Below are 19,574 nucleotides of genomic sequence, written 5' to 3'. Positions count from 1 at the left end.
TCCACCACCAGAAAAGACTGGGGTGCAGGGGTGCAGGTTCAGTCCACGCACACCTGCCTGCTGTTACCTCACCCAAGTGCCTCTAGGTCAGAAAGGAGAGATATGTGAAGCCTTGGGCCTCCACGGGGCTATCTCTACATTGGTAGCTGCCTCCTTGTTGTCTAGGCTTGTCACCTGAGCACCCCCCTACCTCCCTCAGAGCCAAGGTGGCAACCCCATTCTTGAAGTGGGCCCAAAGGAATCATCCTTCAGGGTGGGGGTGGAACTGCCACAGCGTGAGTTCAGCAGGCTCCTGCTCTTGGGTGCCTGTCTGGGTTTACGTTGTGTTAACATGCTGACTGGAAGGTCTAGTTTTTGCTTGTTCAGCTTAGTTTCCTTTCCTCTGGGTTTTTGTTTATTTCAAAACCATTTTATTGGGAGCTAATACAGATAGCATATAATTTCATAGTGTAATCACACCAAACAGTATCGCATAATTGCCACCAAAGTTTTGTTGTTTTTTTAAGCAAAAGGGAAGAAATTTATTGGAGCCCATATGGGAAACCCTAGGGGGGCCCCAGCATACCCTACTGTGTAGGCATGCCCAGCAAAGAGTCATACCATTCACTGTACCCCCATGTCCCAGAGGGACTCCCCTTGAGCCAAGCCCCAAAGCCCCAGGACTGGCTGGGGGTGGGGACGGCCACCACAGTTTCAAAACAGCTTTTCCTTCTTGAACTCCTTGATAACAGCTCCCCTTTTACACCAGTTCCCACGCATTTTTTTTGTTTGTTTTTTTGAGGGGTGGGGGGGAGTGTCTCAGTTTGGTGCTGTCTGCCCTCACAAAACTGTTTGCTGCATTTCTTCTTTTGGCACCATTTTACTGCAATTTTTATAAAGGTCCACCAGGTGGCAGTGGTACCTTCAGAATTACACCTGGGAGAGGATGGGAGTTTTCCATCCATTGCCTTTGTCATCCTGACAACAGCCAACCAAAACAGGTTCTCTGCCAGCAACCAAGACTACTATTTTGTTTTAAGAAAAAGAAACAAATACTCTCTAATTTTTTTCTTGCCTGGTAGCCACCTTTTAAAAAAATTCCATAGCCTTCATTTTCTAACCAATGTTTTCCTATGTTTCGTTTGTTGGTTTGGGGGCTTTTTTGCATTCTGCTTCCTGGAGCGGCAGCGGGTGCAGCAGGCCTGCTTAGTGTGGGGTTTACAGACATAGAGTCTCAGAAGATCCCCCTCTTCTCCCCCCCACCCCCGACCTGAAGGTGCTGAGGTCTTGGAGGTGACTGGACTATGCCACATTTGTAGAAAGAAGTGTTTCTTCCTGGCTCTATTATTAGGGGTAAAATTTATCTGCCTTGATGACAAAGCTCATTCAGAGGAGACTCCTGGGGGGTTTCCTATCAGCTGGCAAGTTGGTTCTCACTCCTGGCAACCCAGTGTGCGGCAAAAGTAGAGCAATTTTTGGTTGAAGTTCAGGTGAAAGTTGACAGCAAATTGATGGCCCATTCAGCAGTTTTGTTTTGCAACATTGCCGGTTCCATAACGTAACAGCACTTTCCCCCACTTGCTCTCCTAGTTTCCTGTTTGCATGTAGCTCCTTTCCTACCTGCCCTGCTCCCCCAGCTTCTCTCTGGGCAAAAGCTGCTCCTTTGGTCGCTCGCCGTCTTGGTGTCCATTCTTCACTGTTCACTGTGTAGGACTGTCCTTTGGCCGAAAGCTGAGTCCCGGGGTGAGTTCTGTTCCAGGGCCTAAGGGTCATAGTCTTAGGGTTCCAGCAGTCTGTCAGATCAATACGCCCGGGCTTTTTTTACTGGGGTTTGAGTCTACGTTTTTCTCTCCATAGGGTTTCGGGATGAGTGTCTGAAAGTAGATCACCAGTCCTTTCTTTTGAGGTGCCTCTGGTTGGACTTAAACTTCAGTCTTGAGCATTTTCACTGTACATCAGGAAGGCCAGTGAAGTCACGGGCTCTGTCATCTCTTCCTGCGAGGTCTCCAGCATTGCTGTGGTGCTGATAGCCAGCTCGTTTCAGGGCTCCACTTGTCAAGGGTCTCCCCTCTCTCAGCACTGCTTTGGGAACCAGAGTTTAGAAAGTGGTCTCAATGATGAACCACATGAGGGACCTGTTTTACCTCCAGAAAGCTCTGCAAATTCAAGGTGGTTCTTTGTTATTTTACACCAAGAAGCGAGACAGAAGAGGCTGGGAATCCTGCATGCCATCCCAGGGGCAGGGAGCTCTGGCGGCAGGCATGTCTGTGTGTCGTTTTCACATACAAGCTGTGTCCCTAGCATTGAGTCTTCCCCGCCCCCCCTGTTATGCACCTGGGGTGTGTCCAAGACAGGAGCTGTGTGGGCAGGTGCTGAGGCAGAGCTGCCCGCGCCCCTGGTTATTCTGGGAGTCTTGGGTTACTGTGGCTTCCCAGCCTTGTGCGTCTCTGCCTTGTGTGAATCTGCTGCAGCCTCAAGGAGGCGACGCACATTCAGGTCTTCATCCTAGCAAAGGACCTCTCGAGAAACTGTCACTTTGGATTTGCTGAGGGTCATGCTGTGACCTGGGCTTACAGGTGGAGGCTGCTGCTGTCACCTGCAGGCAATGGTGCCACCCCGCCAGAGGGGAGAGCTGGAGCCTTTTGAGTTGCCTCATATTCTGAGGCCCACCTATTGCTGCTGGGCGCCTCTGTGTCCAACAACCCTTGGCCTTGTGCTCTGGGAAGGCCTGACCCCTTCCCGCCTCCTGCGGTCACTGCAGCATCTTCTCTGCCCCACACTGACTTTGACCTGCTGTGTGCCTATTGCTTTGCATGCACTGCACCCTCCCATTTCCCTCCCTCTCCCCTGAATTGGGAGGTAGTCTCTTTCTGTGTAGCAGTGTGCCTTTCTGAGCCAGAAAGAGACCGTGAGCACCTGGAGCCCTGAGACTTTGCCAGGCAGGAGGCTCTCAGCTCGCCCTTTTGCCTAGACCTCCTCCCTGTCAGCAAAGACACCTGTCAGCAAAGGTGGTCTGTCTTAGGTGTCCTCTTCTAGGACGTCACCAGCCAAACACTGCTGAGACAAGGTCTTGGCTGGACCAGTGCTGCCCTGCCACTGTGGTGCTCTACTCTGGAGCCCGGGGTGGGTCTTCCTCAGACCCCTTGAGTAGAGACATGGCTGTGTGACTACACAACCAGCCCCCCTCCCCCCCACACACACACCACTGGGGGCACTCTCGGAAGCAAACCAGACAACTCCTTCTCTGCCTGCGTCCCTGTGCTGACTGCCTCCATCCAGGTTCCCATAGGGCTGTGTGGCTGCTTAATCCTCACGGATGGTGCTCCTAGACTAGTGCCACTTACACCTGACTCCTTGGTCAGCATCAGCATTGTCTTACGTGGGGTCCTGGCTCTTTCCCTCCCGAACTTCTCCTCGCCCCCACGGTGCTGCCCTGCCTTTTTCCTTCTCATACCTGGGAGAGGTGCTGTCCTGTGTAGACACTTGTGTGCCACAGGGTTTGGCATCCTCACTGAACTGCACGCTTTGTGCCACTCACCTCCTGCCTCTTCTGTTGGCACTGTGCTCAAGGGCTTCCTTATATTAGTGAGCACGTGCAGGCAACCACTTCAGCAAGCTGGTCCACTCACATGGCACCCTGTGCTCATGCTGGGCTCTACCCTGGGACCATCTTCCCCTTCAGAGCAAACTTTGAAGGGGGTCTCCTGTTACAGTGACACTGGACCTTGATCCTCACGGGCCCAACTGTTCTCCCCCTAAATCCCCAGGATGTGTTCGAGATGCGATTTGCCAAGATGCCAGATGAGCCCGAGGAGCCTCTGGTGGCTGTGTCCTCGCCCGCTGTGCCTCCCCCGACTAAGGTGGTGGCCCCGCCCTCGTCCAGTGACAGCAGCAGCGACAGCTCCTCAGACAGCGATAGTTCCACTGACGACTCTGAGGAGGAACGGGCCCAGCGCCTGGCTGAGCTCCAGGAACAGGTAAGGCCACCCTGGGCCCCTGTTAGGCTAGGCCCCAGGCTAGGGCAGCTTTTCCTTCCTTGGCCCTGCCTTTTTCCTCCTGCATTCCAATTCCTTTTTGGCCTTATCCCCCTCCTGGGCGAGCGCCTGGTTGGTTACACACACACAAAACGCACAATACACAATTGGTGATTGGAGGGAGGGAGCCTACTCAGAGTAGGTTTTTCGGTCTCTGAAAGATCAGAGGGCAGGGCCAGTGTTTGCCCTCCTACTCAGCCCCCCTTAGGACCCTTTCCCTAGGTCAAAGTGACCATTGGGCTTGATCATCAACTTGTATGTGGACCCAGTTGAGGGCCCCTGCCCATGTCCCTGCCCCCACCTGTGCCTTGCTCCTGGGTGCCCAGAGGGGCTGAGCCCATGGTCTCTCCACAGCTCAAAGCGGTACACGAGCAACTCGCAGCCCTTTCGCAGCCTCAGCAGAACAAGCCAAAGAAGAAGGAGAAAGACAAGAAGGAAAAGAAGAAAGAGAAGCACAAAAAGAAAGAGGAAGTAGAGGAGACGAAGAAGAGCAAAGCCAAGGAGCCCCCTCCCAAGAAGACGAAGAAAAACAACAGCAACAACAACGCCAGGTCTGTGCCTGCACTGGCAGCCCCTCTCGCCCCCACCTGCCCATCCTGGGGCCGGCCGAGGGGGGTGGGCAGAGATCACAGCCTAGCACTCAGCCTGCACATCCGCATCAGCACACCCTAGGCACCCAGTGCTGTGTCTAGGCTCCTTGAAGCTCCACACGACTGGGGCACGGGGACAGTGATGTGTGAGAGCTTGCTCTGACGCCGTCTGTGTCATGTTCTTGCAGCAAGAAGGAGCCAGCGCCTGTGAAGAACAAGCCGCCACCGGCATATGAGTCTGAGGAGGAGGACCGCTGCAAGCCCATGTCTTATGAGGAGAAGCGGCAGCTGAGCCTGGACATCAACAAGCTGCCTGGCGAGAAGCTAGGCCGCGTGGTGCACATCATCCAGTCACGAGAGCCTTCACTCAAGAACTCCAACCCCGACGAGATCGAGATCGACTTTGAGACCCTGAAGCCGTCCACCCTGCGAGAGCTGGAGCGCTACGTCACCTCTTGCCTGCGCAAGAAGAGGAAGCCCCAAGGTGCGTGGATTGAGCCTCCCTTCCTGGAGTATGGGCTTTTCCTGGGGACTGCCTTTCCAGCCTACCCCAAACTGTCCCCCGGAGGTCTATCTGCTGTCCAGGGACAGTGCAGCTTAGTTCTGAACTGAGTGTACTGGTCTGATCTGTGCTCTGCTCACGCACACTCGCCAGATTGGCCGGCCTGGAGTTCTCCTGGAGGCCACGTTTTTTGAGGTCGCATGCAGTTGTGCCTTAGGAGCTCACCTCTGGGAAAGGGGGTGGGCAGCGGACCCCACCTGAGCAGCCCTGTGTTTCACTTGCAGCAGAGAAAGTGGACATGATGGCCGGCTCCTCCAAGATGAAGGGCTTCTCATCCTCGGAGTCGGAGAGCTCCAGCGAGTCCAGCTCCTCAGACAGTGAAGACTCCGAGACAGGTCAGGCCATTTGTGTGGGAAGCACCTCCTCCCCTTGACCCGCCAACCCCTACCAGCTGCTAGTCTTCAAACTGGGCTGAGGGGTGGCTGGGATCCTACATCCTCTCCAGCAGTTGTCTTTATTCTCCCAGTTGCCACTTTGGCTGGGGGTTCAGAAGGCCTAGATGGTGAAAGGGGCCCGGGTGGGGTGGGGGGTGGGGTGGAGGAAGGGCTGGGAGAGCTATAGGTCAGTGGGCCCTGGGTGCTGGCATTGTCTGTGGATGCCCCACCCTGCAGTGTGACCCAGTGGATGTGTGCTTCCCGGTACTGCCCCCCACACTAAGTCATTGTCGATGTCAGCGGCTGCTTTATTGCAGGGGGTACTGTTCTTGGTGATTCTCAGTCCATACCCATGTGGTTTATCATTGACCCTGTAAGCAGCTAGGGTGGGAGTGGGCGGCAGACCGCAAAATGCTGGCAGCTGCAGGAGGTCTGTCCCCCAGACCTGCATTTTCTCAGTTTAGATGAGGGATAGAGACACAGAGAATAATAGCCCATTGGGTGGGTGGGGGAGAAGGTCAATTCCTATGGAGGAACAGGTGGGCTGGACAGGAAGGAGTATCCCTGGAGTACTAATGGGAGTCACTTGGGAGTTGGGTAGGAGTAATCCACAGATGCCCTTCAGAAGTTGGTGTGAATATCTTGACGTGAGAGTGGTCCCGGGGTGGAGTCCCTTCTACAGCATGATGCTGGGTGCGGGTGTGTTGGGAAGGGTGGCATGTGCATGACGGGATAGTGTGCGAAGTGTGGTCTGGCTGGGTACCCTTGGGTCTCCTGCCCTGAGTGAATGACTGGGTTGGGAAGGGGAAATCGCTAGCTCGGGTCAGTCCTGTGTTTATTGGACACCTTGTGTACAGAGACTGAGTGCCCTGTCTGGACCAACTGCCCCCATGTGATTTCTCTGTTCGTGTCCAGCAGGGGGCGCAGCACCCTAAGGCCCGAGAACTGGCCCATGTGCCATTTCTCTGTCCTGTGGTCCCAGGAACGTGCTCCGAGTTTGGCCACCTTTAGTTATACCCAGCAGTTCCACCGAGGGCCCAGCTATTGAGTGCTCAACATGGAGGGGAGGTGGGATGGGGGTAGAGGTGGGGTCTCTTCGATTGCAATGTACATGCTCGAATGGCAGTCGTGGGAGTGAGCGAGGTCCACAGTGTCCACCGCCCACCTGCCGGCTGAGTAGCCATGACGCATTGCCAGCCAGGCTTGGCTGCCGAGATTTTTTTCCCCTTCATATTTTCCACTTTCTTCCCCTTAAAGAGTGGGGTGAGATTGTGCAACAAGTAATCCGAGAGTCCTGGGAACAGCTGTCCTGGCGGGAAGGAGGCAAGATTTACAGGCTTGGGCCACCGGCTCCCAGGCTTCCGCCACGGCTCCTCAGCCAGCCCCTCCCACCTTGTGCTGGCTCAGCTCCCTTTGTCTCCTGCCTTCAGCTGAGCCCAGCGATGAGCTCTGGGTCCAAGCGGCCAGCACTTGGGGCCGCACATGGGTGGGTGTGTTTTCTGGGTCACCTAGATAGATGCTGGGGATCTTGGCACCCATCTGGAGCCAGCAGCCCTAGTTTCTGTCCTACCTCTGGGGAGTGGGAATGGGTAGGTGGGTGGTGAGCATGGGAGGTGGCTTCTCTGGTCTTTCTTCTGGTTCCCGAGCACACCACTGTTTGGAAAGCTGGGAGTTCAGAATGCACCCGTTTCTGTCACTTGAACTGCTGGCACTGCCCTAACATGGATCACCATGAACCAAAAATCCCTTGAGAGGGGCCAGGGGGCTGTTGGTCCTGTGCGTGCTCACACTCCCCTGTCCCACCTTATCTTCCTCCATTCCCTTCTCATTCCACTGGTGCCTGGGTGGCTAGTGTAGTGGGAGGAGTCTGCTAGGTGCGTGGATGCTGGTGGCTGTCACCAGGGGCTAGGATTAGGGATGTCCCAAGACCCTTCTCTCCAGCTCTAACCCTGTCCCTGTCCGGTTGCTGAAGGCTTGGGTAGGAGACACAGCCTGAGATCTTCCTGGGAGCCCAGGCACCTTGGGGTGGGACCAGGGCTTTGGGACTGGCTGGCAGCCTGTTACAGCAGCATGCGCTCAGCTATTTTTGTCTCCTGGTTTCCTTTTCCCAGGACTGAAGTCTGGGGGTGTTTCTTAATAGTTTCAGAGGAAAAAAGAATGCCTGATGTTTTGGAAAGATCTGGGCTTAAAAGTGCAGAGGCCAAGGGTCTTCTCACCTGACTGGCTGCCTCCTACCAGAATCTGGGGAGAGCCCCCAGTACCCTCCACCCCGCTGTCTAGTCGGCCTGCTGCTCCACAGGTGACCCTGGGCCCTAGGTGGAGGGACAGGAAAAGATCTGGAGGACAAGTGACACGTGCACACACTTCGGGCTCAGGGGTAAGATCAGCCCCTTGGAATGTAGCCTTTGCCCTCAGAAGGTCTGAGGACAAGGGAGGGCCAACGTGGCAGCCTCCTCAGTGACTAGACCGAGTGGGATGCCCCATTCAGGAGAAACAAAACAGTTCTCCTTGCCGTGCTCCTCCTCCTGTCCTCAAGCCTGTGTGGCTGGCGCCTCCCCTGCCAACTTGTGTTCTTGATTGTCGGGCTCTGGTGACAGGCCGAGCCCGGGCCTCTAGTTCTTTTCCCTCCCTGAGCTAGCGTGAGTGCTGCTCTGAGCCTCCCTCCCCAGGGCTGGACCGCATGTAGGAGACATGCAGAGCCGCGCATGCAGAGCCGGGTTTCCAAGAAGGAGGGGCAGGGGCAGGGGCGCCGCTCAGAATTCAGAGGAATTTTGATAAAAGGAAATGCCAGCATTGTACTGTGCAGGGTGCATATGGAACTCATTACAGAAGCTCTTGCTCTGTCTAGAATTACAAACAGGCATGGGGCGGTTCTGGAGCAGTCCACACACACCACACTTTCTGGGGCAAGGGGGTGTTGCTTTGTGCCCTCCCTCGGGATGCAGCTCTGCCCCCTGGTTCTCTTGGGCCCCAGGGGCACAGGAGGCCGGCCTGCCGCAGCTCTTGGTTCTTGTGACTGACTGGGCGGAACATTCCACACCATCTCTCTCACACTGGTTTCTCTCTCCCTCTATGTAGGTCCTGCCTAATCACTGGACATGGACTCTTAATAAATCGGTCTTCAGTTCCAGATTCCTTCCCAGCGAGCTATAGCTTAAGTCCGTTTTCTTCCGTGAGAGGGACAGGACTCCACCAAGTCACGCACCCTCAGAGCCTTGGGCCTGTCCCTGGGGGATGGGGCCCTCAGTCACACCCCGCAGCCCATTCCTGTCCCCCTCTGGGGAGAGCTGCCTCAGGCCCCCTGGGCCCTCCAGGGTCAAGACTGACTGACTGTAGCAGCCGGCTCACTGTGGGGGCTTCGGGGTGGGGTGGCTTCCAAGGGCAGCACAGTCCTCCCCCCTCCTCCCTGCCTCCCCACTTTGCACACTTGGGGGCGCTGCCCAGACTCAAAGTGTGTTCTCTTCACCTTCCCTCTTTCCTGGGACTCTGGATCCTCTGCTCCCTCCAGGACTTGCATTGGCATTAGGCAAGGAGTGCTCTCGTTCAGCCCAAGGAAGAACAACTAGAGTTTTCCCAGATGAGGCCTGCCAGCCGCTCCCCCCCCCCGCCCCAGCTTCCTTCCCTCTGTGTCCCATCAGGCTAACTCGGCTACAGAGCTCTCTGGCCACAGCCAGCTCTCAGCTCCTGGAGGCCACTCCAGTCTTCCTTGTCCAGTGCATTTCCATAAACTTTCCATGCCTGCTCCTCCTCTTTGGCCTCTTCCCCCAGTCATGTAGGGAGGGGCCGGTACTGCTTCCCCGGGCATAAAAGAGGGCTGTAACCTCTTTCATCCTGGCGGGCCAATCCATGGAGGTGGGGAAGGGCACTAGGGCGCTGAACAGCTGCCAACCTTGTGCTGCTGTTCCCCACCACCACCCCCTCCCCCAAAGGGTCTGGGGTCTTCCTCCATGAGTTGGGAGGGCCCTGGCCTCACCACTTCCACCCTGGGATCTGCCACAAGGCCCTGCATCCCAGTCTGGAATAGTGACAGCCACCAGGGGTGGGCAGGCTGGTGGGCCACTTCTTCCTAGAGGCCATTTTTCTCTAAAAATACACACCAGCCCATTTTTGGTCACAAAATCCAACATTGGGACAGAAAACTGTGTGACACAAACAGTCCCCTAGGAGCACATATATCTGAGCCGGCGTGCCTGTCCTTCCATGGAGTCTGCGTGCAGACGCAGGGCCCTTTTCAGGCTGCCGCCTTCTGGGACCTGGGGAGGGGGGGGGGTCGGGCTACCAAGAAGGCATTGTCTGTTACTGCCAAGTCCTGTCTGACCTTCACCTTGACCTTGGTCAAGCTCCCAGCTCCCAGGCAAGCTCTCTTGGCCGGACAGACTATTTTGAGCTGCCCTTTGGCCTGTGCCTGACTCTTCCCAGTGCAGGGGTAGCCAGGCCCAGAGTTGCTGCCCAGAGCTTCCCAGGCCACTGGTGGTGTCTTTCTGGGAAGATTTGCAGGGTTCCCAGTGTTGGGCTTGCGTTTGTGCCCCCCCACCTCCCCCTCCCTGCTGGGCACTCTGGGCCTGCTGATGGGAGCTCTTCATCCCTGGTTCTCACTGTGCCAAGTACTCCTGGGCTTGGCCACAGCCTGAGGGGTGGGCACAGCTGGGGCCGTGGCTCCCAAGGAGGAATGGGAAGTGTTAACCACCTCTGGGGACTAGGTCATCTGACCCTCATGCTCCCAGCACCAAGGCTTTCCCAGGAAGCTCAGATCAGGCCACATACCGCCTCTGCCCTATGCTCACTCCTCCGTCTTCACCCGTTTGTTCTCCCTCTCCCTCTCACCTGTGCCCTGTGCTGTCCTCTCCTCCTCTCCTACCCCTGTCACTGTTCTGTCTCTTTAACTTCTCACTGTTCTGTCTCTTTAACTTCAGGGGGGCCGGGGACGGGGTAATCAGTGTTTTAATCAAATTTTACAGAAACTTTTTCAATCTTTGTACAATTACCATCCTATGTAAAGTTGAAATTGTGTTGAGTTCGAGATTGTTGTGGAATAAAGATCACACCGTGCTTGAGGCCATCTTCATGTAACCCGTTCTAGAGAGTTTTGTGGGGGGGTGGGGGGCGTGGCGTGGCATGGTTTTGACGTACACTTCTGTCCTGTCTTCTCACCGGAAACCCCGCCGGGAGCCTGTGAACACTGAGGGCCCGCAGACCTCCCTCACACTCTCTCCCTAGTCTTATCATGGGTCCTCTGCTCGTGGGCCTCCTCAGGGTTACCTCTAGACACCCTCACATTTGGGTCGCCCCTCAAGGTTTCTCCTGGTCAGATTCCTCTCGTGGTCTCACCTCCTCCTCTGCCTTCCCACACCTGCCCCTCAGGGCCACACTCACCATGCCTGCAAGCTGCCCAGCCTCCCCTGGCCCACAGGCCCCTGTCTGGCATCCACCTGCCGTGCAGCATTGCGGCCTCATGCACTGTGACACCAGCCCGCCCCACCCCTGTTGCAGTCCTGCAGATCCACCCAAACCAGCACTCCCGCACATCCTATCTGAAAGAGTCCCCTCTTAGCCACAGCACGCTGTTTCCTGAAAAGCCCTGAGCCTGTGTCCTGCCTCTCTGGTGTCTAGCTGGGGGCTGGGCCACAGGCCCAATGCCCCAGTCCTCATTGCTGAACCTCCTGTTGCGGACACGTGTCCCTGGCTGCTGAGGTCTAGTGGTGTCTCGTCTCTGGCGTGGATGGTCAGCATTCACAGTGGCATGACCATCCTTTAGTGGCATGCTGTGCCTTGGGGCCCACCACCCACAGCAGCTCTGGTGTGGGCTCACCTCGCCTTGGGCAAAGCCCCGGCCTCCACCACCTGTAGAGGAGCTGGTGTGCTGCCCCTGAGCCTGCCCCTTTCAAGCGCCTCTCCTTCCCTTGGTGTTTGGCAGGGGCCACTCAAACCAAGCATGTAGGTCTCAGGTGTGTGGGGACAATCTGCACAGACGTTGGCATCTGAGTTACCCTGTCACAGCAGGCTTACCTGGGCACATTCACCACTGCAGCCCCAAGAACCAGGGCACAGGTTGCCACTCCCTGCAACACAGTGTTGAGGCGGCCGCTTCCTTCCTGCCCACAGCTCACTTGTCCCTGTTTGTAGGCCCAGCCGGCCTTGTCCTCGGTCCTGCAGCTGGTACAACACGGCGTCTCAGCCTTCGCCAAATCTGTTGCCCTTTGAATGATGGGAAGGAGTGGGGGCCCTAGAGGATGATGGGAAGGTGGCCCCCATAGCTTTGTGGCTTTTAAGTTGTGTGACGCTGGGCAAGTCCCTAAGCCTCACTCTGCCTCCCTTAGAGCATGAGGTCCTTTTGATTATGAGTAAAGCCACTTGGGCCTGAAACACTCAGGCCCCACCGATGGTTGAGAGGGACCCGGTTGGCTTCACCAGGTCTCAGCTCCTGGCCTGCGCCGCCTCAGGGCTTGCCTTGTAGTGGAGCTGGTGATACGTGTCAACCAGGGACAGAAGCAGGCAGAGGAGAACTGACAGTGCACATATTGTCCCCAGGGATCTGGGGTCCAGCCTGGCCATCCTGTATTAGTGCCCCCAGCCCTGCTCCTGAGCTGGTCCTCTGTGTCCTTATTCCCGGCACCCATCCCCCTGCGCCTACGGCCAGTGCACACTGTCAGCCCTGAGTCTCACCGTCTCCTTTTCTCCACAGAGTTGGCTCCAAAGTCAAAGAAGAAGGGTCACCCTGGGCGGGAGCAGAAGAAGGTACATGGGTTCCAGTGGGCTCCTGGGGGTGGCCCAGGTTGGTTGGTCATATCTGAATCCCGCACCTCTGTCTGTCTGCAGCACCACCACCACCACCAGATGCAGCAGGTCCCTGTTCCTGTGCCCCAGCAACCCCCACCGCCAGCTCAACAGCCCCCCGCACCGCCCCCACCTCAACAGCCACCACCTGCCCCGCCAGCCCCGCCCAGCCTGCCACCACAGACCGCCCCAGCCCTCAAGGCCTCGCCCCCACCTTTCATCACCACCCAGGTGCCCGTGCTGGAGCCCCCGCTCCCGGGCAGTGTCTTCGACCCCCTCAGCCACTTTGCCCAGCCCATTCTGCACCTTCCCCCCCCTGAGCTGCCACCCCATTTGCCCCCGCCACCCGAGCACAACACTCCGCCACATCTCAACCAGCACGCCGTGGTCTCCCCACCAGGTGAGCCCAGGAGTGGTTTCTTGGCTCTACGGTGGGGTTGCTAGCAACGAGGGAGGCTGCCTGCACGGTGCTAAGGGTAACACTTGGTGCATGTGGGCCTCCAGGCTCCAAGGCAGGGTGGCCACAATAGGCTGAGCATTCAGTGGGGAATGGCCTTTCCTCCTCCGGCTTCTGAGCCGGGAGAAATCTGGGTAGGGAGTGGGGGGATGGCTTGAAGTGGGCTCATGAGGGGGACAGTAGAGGGAAGGCCACTCGCCCCCCAGGTTGGGGAGGGCTCTCAGCTTACAGTCCACCCACCCACCCACCTCTCTTTCCCTTTCAGCTTTGCACAACGCGCTGCCCCAGCAGCCTTCTAGGCCCAGCAACCGTGCAGCTGCCCTGCCCCCCAAGTCAGCCCGGCCCCCAGCTGTGGCGCCCACCCTGGCCCAGCCAACCTTACTCCCTCAGCCACCTATGACCCAGCCTCCGCAGGTGCTGCTGGAGGAGGAAGAGCCCCCAGCCCCGCCCCTCACCTCCATGCAGATGCAGCTCTACCTGCAGCAGCTGCAGAAAGTGCAGCCACCTACCCCGCTACTCCCTTCCGTGAAGGTGCAGTCCCAGCCCCCACCCTCTCTGCCACCCCCGCCCCACCCAGCGGTGCAGCAGCAGCTTCAGCCACCACCACCACCCCCGCCCCAGCCACCTCAGCCTCAGCCACCCCCTCAGCCGCCGCAGCACCCACCGCCCCCACGGCCCGTGCATCTACAATTCCCTGCTCACATCCAGCAGCCACCCCCACCACCTAGCCAGCAACCCCCCCACCCAACCTCAGGCCAGCAGCCACCCCCACCACCTCCCGCCAAACCGCAGCAGGTCATCCAGCACCACCCCTCGCCTCGGCACCACAAGTCGGACCCCTACTCCACAGGTAAGTGCCCCCCATGGTAACCCCAAGAAGCTAGGATTTCTGGCTGGAGATTCTGAGTGTCTGGCCGCCATCTGCTCAGCTTTGAAGCTGCAGCTGGGCAATCTGGTCCTCGATTGGATGAGGGTGAGCATGACCATGGGGTGTCCGGAAAGGACTCATGGAGGAGCTCATGACCATGGGGTGTCCGGAAAGGACTCATGGAGGAGCTCATGAGAAGCAAGTCCCCTGAGCAGCAGGTTGGCCTGGGTGGCCTTGTTTAGGAGTGGCAGGCCCTGCCTTTAGTCTTCGGGAGAATGAGACATGAAGTTCAGGCCCAGCTGGGCCAGTACCTGCCCAAGGTGTCACTGAGACCCTAGTGCTTTTGTTCTTTGAGGGCTTATATACTAGAGTGTCCCACCGAGGCCTCGTCATGTGATGGGCAGGGAGGGGCTAGGCTGTGGAACGTGCAGTGCACCCTGCATACCTGCCAGCCCCAGGGGCTGTCCTTGGCAGCTCTGGAAACAGTGAGAGCCCTCAGGGCCAACGCTTCGGGCACTCAAGGGTGGGTTCTCCCTAGGGTGCTGCTGCCCCACTCCGACCTCGAGCGAGGCCAGGGCTCCTAGGGCCTGTGGATGGATGAGTCCTTACAAATCGGCAGCACTGGGGCGCATGCCTGGCCCAGCCTTGTTCAGAGCCCATGGGCCTGGCATGGGTCATGACTGGGGATATGGGCCCAGCCTGGCCCACAGGGTGCCACATGCAGGGGCCTGGGCTGGTGGGGCCCCTGCTGAGCCGCTGGCCTCACTTTCTGGGTGGCATTAGTAGAGTGACCCTGGCTGGGCAGCGGAGGCAGTGCCCAGCCCCAGGACCCAGGCCTCTGACCCCGTGCTGGGTCTATGGTGGACTTCGGGAACACCAACTAGGGATCAAGTTCTGGGCACAGTCACCATGGGGTCACTATAGAGGCCAGATTTGTCAGCTCCCAGTGGTGGCAGGACCAGAACTATAGGTGATTGGACTGCCAAGGGCACTTGTCTAGGTTGAGGATGGGATGAGGCACCTGGCCAGGGTGCTGAGGCGATAGGCCAAAGTTTTGTTATGTTCTGTGGATGTAGAGGGCCTAGCCTGCGGAGCCATTTCCCAGAATACCTCTAGCTCACCAGGACTCATTGCACAGCCCAGGTGGCAGGTCAGGGAGCAGGACAAAGGTCAAGGCTATCTGGACAGTGGTCTCTCCATTCCTGGTGGATTTCATGGCACCACTAGCATTTGACCGTCCACTGAAACACTCGAGGGCTTTTTAAGCATACGCACGGCCTGGGGAGCTAGCCTTCTGAGCAGTGCTGTGTACCTCTCCGTGGGGGTAGCTTGTCTCTCAGGGGCTCCCTGCCTTCCCCCAGCCCCTCTCCAGGTCTCTCAGTGCCTCCTGACCCGCTGTGCTGACTCGCTCTGTGTGCCCTCTCCTAGGTCACCTCCGAGAAGCCCCGTCCCCGCTTATGATACATTCCCCCCAGATGCCCCCGTTCCAGAGCCTGACGCACCAGTCCCCGCCCCAGCAGAATGTCCAGCCCAAGAAGCAGGTAACAGGCAGGGAGGGGCTACTGTTTTCAGAGTTGCCAGGCCGGGGCTGCTGCCCACCGGCTCACTGCCAGCCCATGTCCCCCAGGAGTTGCGTGCTGCCTCTGTGGTCCAGTCCCAGCCCCTGGTGGTGGTGAAGGAGGAAAAGCTGCACTCACCCATTGTCCGCAGCGAGCCCTTCAGCCCTGCACTGCGGGCAGAGCCCCTCAAGCACCCAGAGAGCATCAAGGCACCTGGCCACCTGCCCCAGCGTGAGTGCCTGGCCGCCCGCCTGCCTTGTCCCCCCACAAGGCCCTGCTGCCCACAAACTGACACCCTGTGTTCCAGGGCCGGAGCTGAAGCCCGTGGACCCTGGGAGGCCTGTAGTTCGGCCCCCTGAACAGAATCCCCCTCCGCCTGGGGCCTCAGACAAGGACAAGCCGAAACAGGAGCCCAAGACGCCAGTTGCTCCTAAGAAGGTAGGGATGGGGCATCATCAATGCCCGGGAGCCTGGACCTGCCCCCAGGGGTACAGTCTGGCTCTCAGGCCATCCAGCTATGGTGACCCTAGTCCCCTCTCCGCCCACTGCAGGACCTGAAAATTAAGAACATGGGCTCCTGGGCTAGCCTGGTGCAGAAGCACCCGACCACCCCATCCTCTACTGCTAAGTCGTCCAGCGACAGCTTTGAGCAGTTCCGCCGAGCGGCGAGGGAGAAGGAGGAGCGGGAGAAGGCACTGAAGGCGCAGGCAGAGCATGCGGAGAAGGAGAAGGAGCGGCTGCGGCAGGAGCGCATGAGGTGAGAGTGGGACACAAGGACAGTGTGCGCCAGGGCAAGGGGTGCCACCAGACGGATGGTTGAGCTATTCCGCTTCCTCTCCAGGAGCCGTGAAGATGAGGATGCGCTGGAGCAGGCTCGACGTGCCCATGAGGAGGCACGCCGGCGCCAGGAGCAGCAGCAGCAGCAGCAGCGCCAGGAGCAGCAGCAGCAGCAACAAGCAGCCGCTGTGACCGCTGCTGCCCCCCAGGCCCAGAGCTCCCAGCCCCAGTCCATGCTGGACCAGCAGCGCGAGCTGGCCCGGAAGCGGGAGCAGGAGCGGAGGCGCCGGGAAGCGGTGAGTGGGGGGTGCTGGGTGGGAACCTGGCCCAGAGAGAAGCAGGCAGGCAGGCAGACAGTGGCTTCCTCTAGAGCAGCTGCTGGGAGAACAGGACCCTGGATCTCACTTCCTGCCTCCCTCCTCTCCCACAGATGGCAGCTACCATTGACATGAATTTCCAGAGTGATCTATTGTCAATATTTGAAGAAAATCTTTTCTGAGAGCACCTAGGTGACTTCTGACTTTGATTTTCTGGCAAAACGTCAACTCTCATAGTGTTAGGGGCGGCGACGGTGGTGGCAACAGCAGGGCAGCGAGGTGGCGGTCTGGCCCTCGTGCATGCTTTGCCCGGGCAGGCCTAAGGGCAGCGAAGGCCACCAGGCCCGTCTGCCTTATCGCTGCCAGACACTCGGATGCCGAGCAGAGCACGCCTCCCGCGCGAACGTGCTCCTGGACCCGGGCTGTGCGGCCTCCACGCCAAATGTCCGAGCCGTGTGCACACGCCACCGTTGCCACCGCTGCGACAGTCTTCTGTCCATGAAAACAGGATACTCCTGCCTGCAGGAGCCCCTGCGACTCCGCCACGCCACACGGGATCCCCGCCCCCTTGGGCAAGCCCGCGAGCTGGAGGCACGAGTGCCGTGCACCCCTGTCGGCGCTGACTTTGCCTTGAACAGACACCCCTCCCCCACGAGCCTTTAACTGAGAGCCGCTCTCTGTAAGTGTTCGCTTGTGCAAAAGGGAATCTCGCCGTGGAGCCGTGGGTCCCGGGCTGCCTGCCCCTCCCGCCGGGGAGCAAGGCCACCAACCAAAGTCAGTCCCTTCCCACCTGTATTTCTGTTCGGTTTCGTTTTTCTATATATATATTTTTTGTTGGATTTTATTTTATTTTTAAACTCTTTCCTCCTCCAGACACAATGGCACTGCGTATCTCCGAGGTGGTATGGCCGTGCCTCGGGGCGGCCCCGCCGTGGGTAGTGTGTGACCGTGGGCGTGTTGTATAGTGAACATAGTTGGCATATATTTGTTCGAAGTTTGTTGGTGACTCCACCAAACTTGGTGTAAAAAAAAATTCCACAAAAAAAAACAACAAAACAAAACACAAAAACACTGCTTATATTTTACTCAGTTTCAAAACTTTTTATTAGTCTATTTTTTAATTATTAAACCAAGCTACGTTTCCTTTTACTTTGGGGGGTGTTCTTGTTTTGTTTTTCCTTCTTCCTTTGGTGACTTCTTTGTTTTTTTTTAAGTCAAATTTGTTTGCGCTTTTGTTTTGTTTTGTTTTGTTTTGACTGGGAAAGGCGGGTGGGGGGATTGTGGCAGGCATTGGGGCTGGAGCCACAAGCTGAACCCTTGCCCACCCCAGTGGCTTTCGCCTCCTTCCCCCCACCTTTTAAGATTTTATTTACACTCGGAGCCCTCAGTGAATTTTGCGTGCCATGAGAACCCACTCTACACCACAACGCTGGGGCCTCAGTGTTGGCCAAACTCTGGAGTCCCTGACTGGTCTGACTTTAATATGGTGAATATGCATCTGGCCTGTACTGATCATGGAATAAACACATCTCTCTTTTTTAATGCTGGCGCCTCCTGGACATTTCTTTGTGGACCACCTGTTAGGCTGGGCCCCAGGCCCCTGCGGTGAAGAGCAGCCACCCCACTCCAGCAAGATCTGTGACAGGAATCCAGGACAGGGCCCAGGGACTCTGAGAAGACCAAACCTCAGACAGTATTCTCCCTTCCCCTGCTTCCATCATGGCCCCCCAGGGGTACACATCACAGCATAGCCTGCCCACCTCCCCCTGACGACTCCTTTTCGTGTAAGCTCAGGGTTAACCCACTAACTCTTGCATGCTCCCCGTCCAAAACCGGATCCACTGGGTCATCATCATCCCCACTTCCCTAGAGAACTGTGAGGGTGTCAGATACAGCCCCAGACCTTTGCCCGGACACACAGCAACCTAGGGGGCCTTCCAGCACTGTGCACCGACGCTTCTGCGCCAAAGCCCCCACCTCCTCACGGTTCCAGCCCTCTCACCTGACCCTCCCTGTGCTGGTTCAAGTAGTATGACAGTCTGTCTTTGGGGTTCCATCTCACCCCACCTTTACACACCTTGTTTTGTTTAGAAATCTCTGGCTGGGCCCCAATTGTTGGCTGGAGAAAATGGTTTTGTCTATTCCTTCCCTTAAAAGGCTTTCCTCAGTCTCAGCCCTCTCTACAACCACTGGTAGGAATGTCCCCAACTAGGTTGTAATTAAAACTAGGACCGGCTACTTAATTTCCCCGACTGTTGCCCAGGTCCCATTGAGAGCACTAGAAATCTTTGTCCTGTACAGCAGAGAATAAGGCGTGTACAAGCCCCCACTGTACTGATTGCACAGGTCTCTTGGCCAATAATTATGTCCAGGAATCTGAGATGTGTTTTAAACACTTTAGACATTTGTAGAAGGGGACTCAGACTTATACACTAAACGTTCTCCCCCCCCCCTTTTTTTTTTTTTTTTGGTGCCATTCTCATTGCAAAAATAAACATTTGTACTGAATATAAGTTACTTATTTGTGGCCTCTGCTGTCTCTGTGTGTGAAGGTGCTTAGAGGGGGAGCCGGGGTTGTGTGGGAGAACATGATGGAGGGGCTTCCACACACCCACCAACCATCCATCTTTTTTTTTTTTTTTCCAACTATCTATCTTTAAGAGGCCACGGGAGGGACCCTGGGATATGAAGTGGGCGGGATACCCAAGAGAAAGCAGGGACACAGAAATGTGTGTACTGTGCCCACTGCAGACCAGTCAAAAAAAATCCACTATGTGGAAATCGGTGGTTAAACCAAATGCGTGTACTTGGTGGGGGTGGGGAGGTGCAATCCATCAAGGGAAAGGAAAGCTAAGCCTCAGCCCTGATCCCTGCCAAACCACAGGCGAACCTTGAAAACCTCTTAGCAAGTGAAACAATCAGAGGCCTAACTCTGCCAGGGAGCCCGTGCCACCTCTGAGTCAAACTGCCGTGAGTTTCCAAGGCTGGAACTCCCGAGTCGGCTTTCAAACCGCTGACCTTGCAGTCTGGCAGCCAGCGTGGAACCACGAGGGCACTGAGGCTGCTGGATCAAACCGCCCGGATACAAAAGGACAGGTACTGCACTAGAGACCAAGCAAGCTCACTGAGGGTGTGAGGGAGGGGCCCCTGGGTTGCTAAGTAACTAGTAGAATTTGGGAAAGGTTAGTGGTGGCAGTTGTACCACATGAGAAATCCCAGTGGTAAAAACTACCCAGTTGGTAAATGTTACCCATCAGGGGCTATTCTCCCCCCCCCCCCCCCC

The 19,574-nt window shown here is 57.1% G+C and overlaps 1 protein-coding gene across 6 annotated transcripts in view; it reads left to right on the top strand.

Moving 5' to 3' along the window:
• Positions 1–17,833, top strand: part of BRD4 (bromodomain containing 4) — an 80,233-nt gene extending 62,400 nt beyond the window's left edge. For 5 of the 6 annotated variants that reach the window (XM_075548362.1, XM_075548367.1, XM_075548377.1 and 2 more), the window contains 13 exons: positions 3,747–3,956; positions 4,368–4,564; positions 4,792–5,087; positions 5,390–5,500; positions 12,222–12,274; positions 12,356–12,713; positions 13,036–13,620; positions 15,067–15,179; positions 15,266–15,428; positions 15,505–15,635; positions 15,749–15,954; positions 16,039–16,270; positions 16,405–17,833. In XM_075548362.1, coding sequence (XP_075404477.1) covers positions 3,747–3,956; positions 4,368–4,564; positions 4,792–5,087; positions 5,390–5,500; positions 12,222–12,274; positions 12,356–12,713; positions 13,036–13,620; positions 15,067–15,179; positions 15,266–15,428; positions 15,505–15,635; positions 15,749–15,954; positions 16,039–16,270; positions 16,405–16,473 — 2,724 coding nt within the window. In that variant the 3' untranslated portion in view covers positions 16,474–17,833. Of the gene's footprint in view, positions 1–3,746; positions 3,957–4,367; positions 4,565–4,791; positions 5,088–5,389; positions 5,501–8,617; positions 10,610–12,221; positions 12,275–12,355; positions 12,714–13,035; positions 13,621–15,066; positions 15,180–15,265; positions 15,429–15,504; positions 15,636–15,748; positions 15,955–16,038; positions 16,271–16,404 lie in introns of those variants that run through there. The other variant, XM_075548399.1, reaches the window with a different exon arrangement.
• Positions 17,834–19,574: the final 1,741 nt, after the last annotated feature.

The sequence above is a fragment of the Tenrec ecaudatus genome, chromosome 1 (assembly GCF_050624435.1).
Source record: "Tenrec ecaudatus isolate mTenEca1 chromosome 1, mTenEca1.hap1, whole genome shotgun sequence".
NCBI classification, from domain to species: Eukaryota; Metazoa; Chordata; class Mammalia; order Afrosoricida; family Tenrecidae; genus Tenrec; species Tenrec ecaudatus.
Note: the sequence above shows the minus strand (reverse complement) of the source record. Positions and strands in the feature narration are given on the sequence as shown.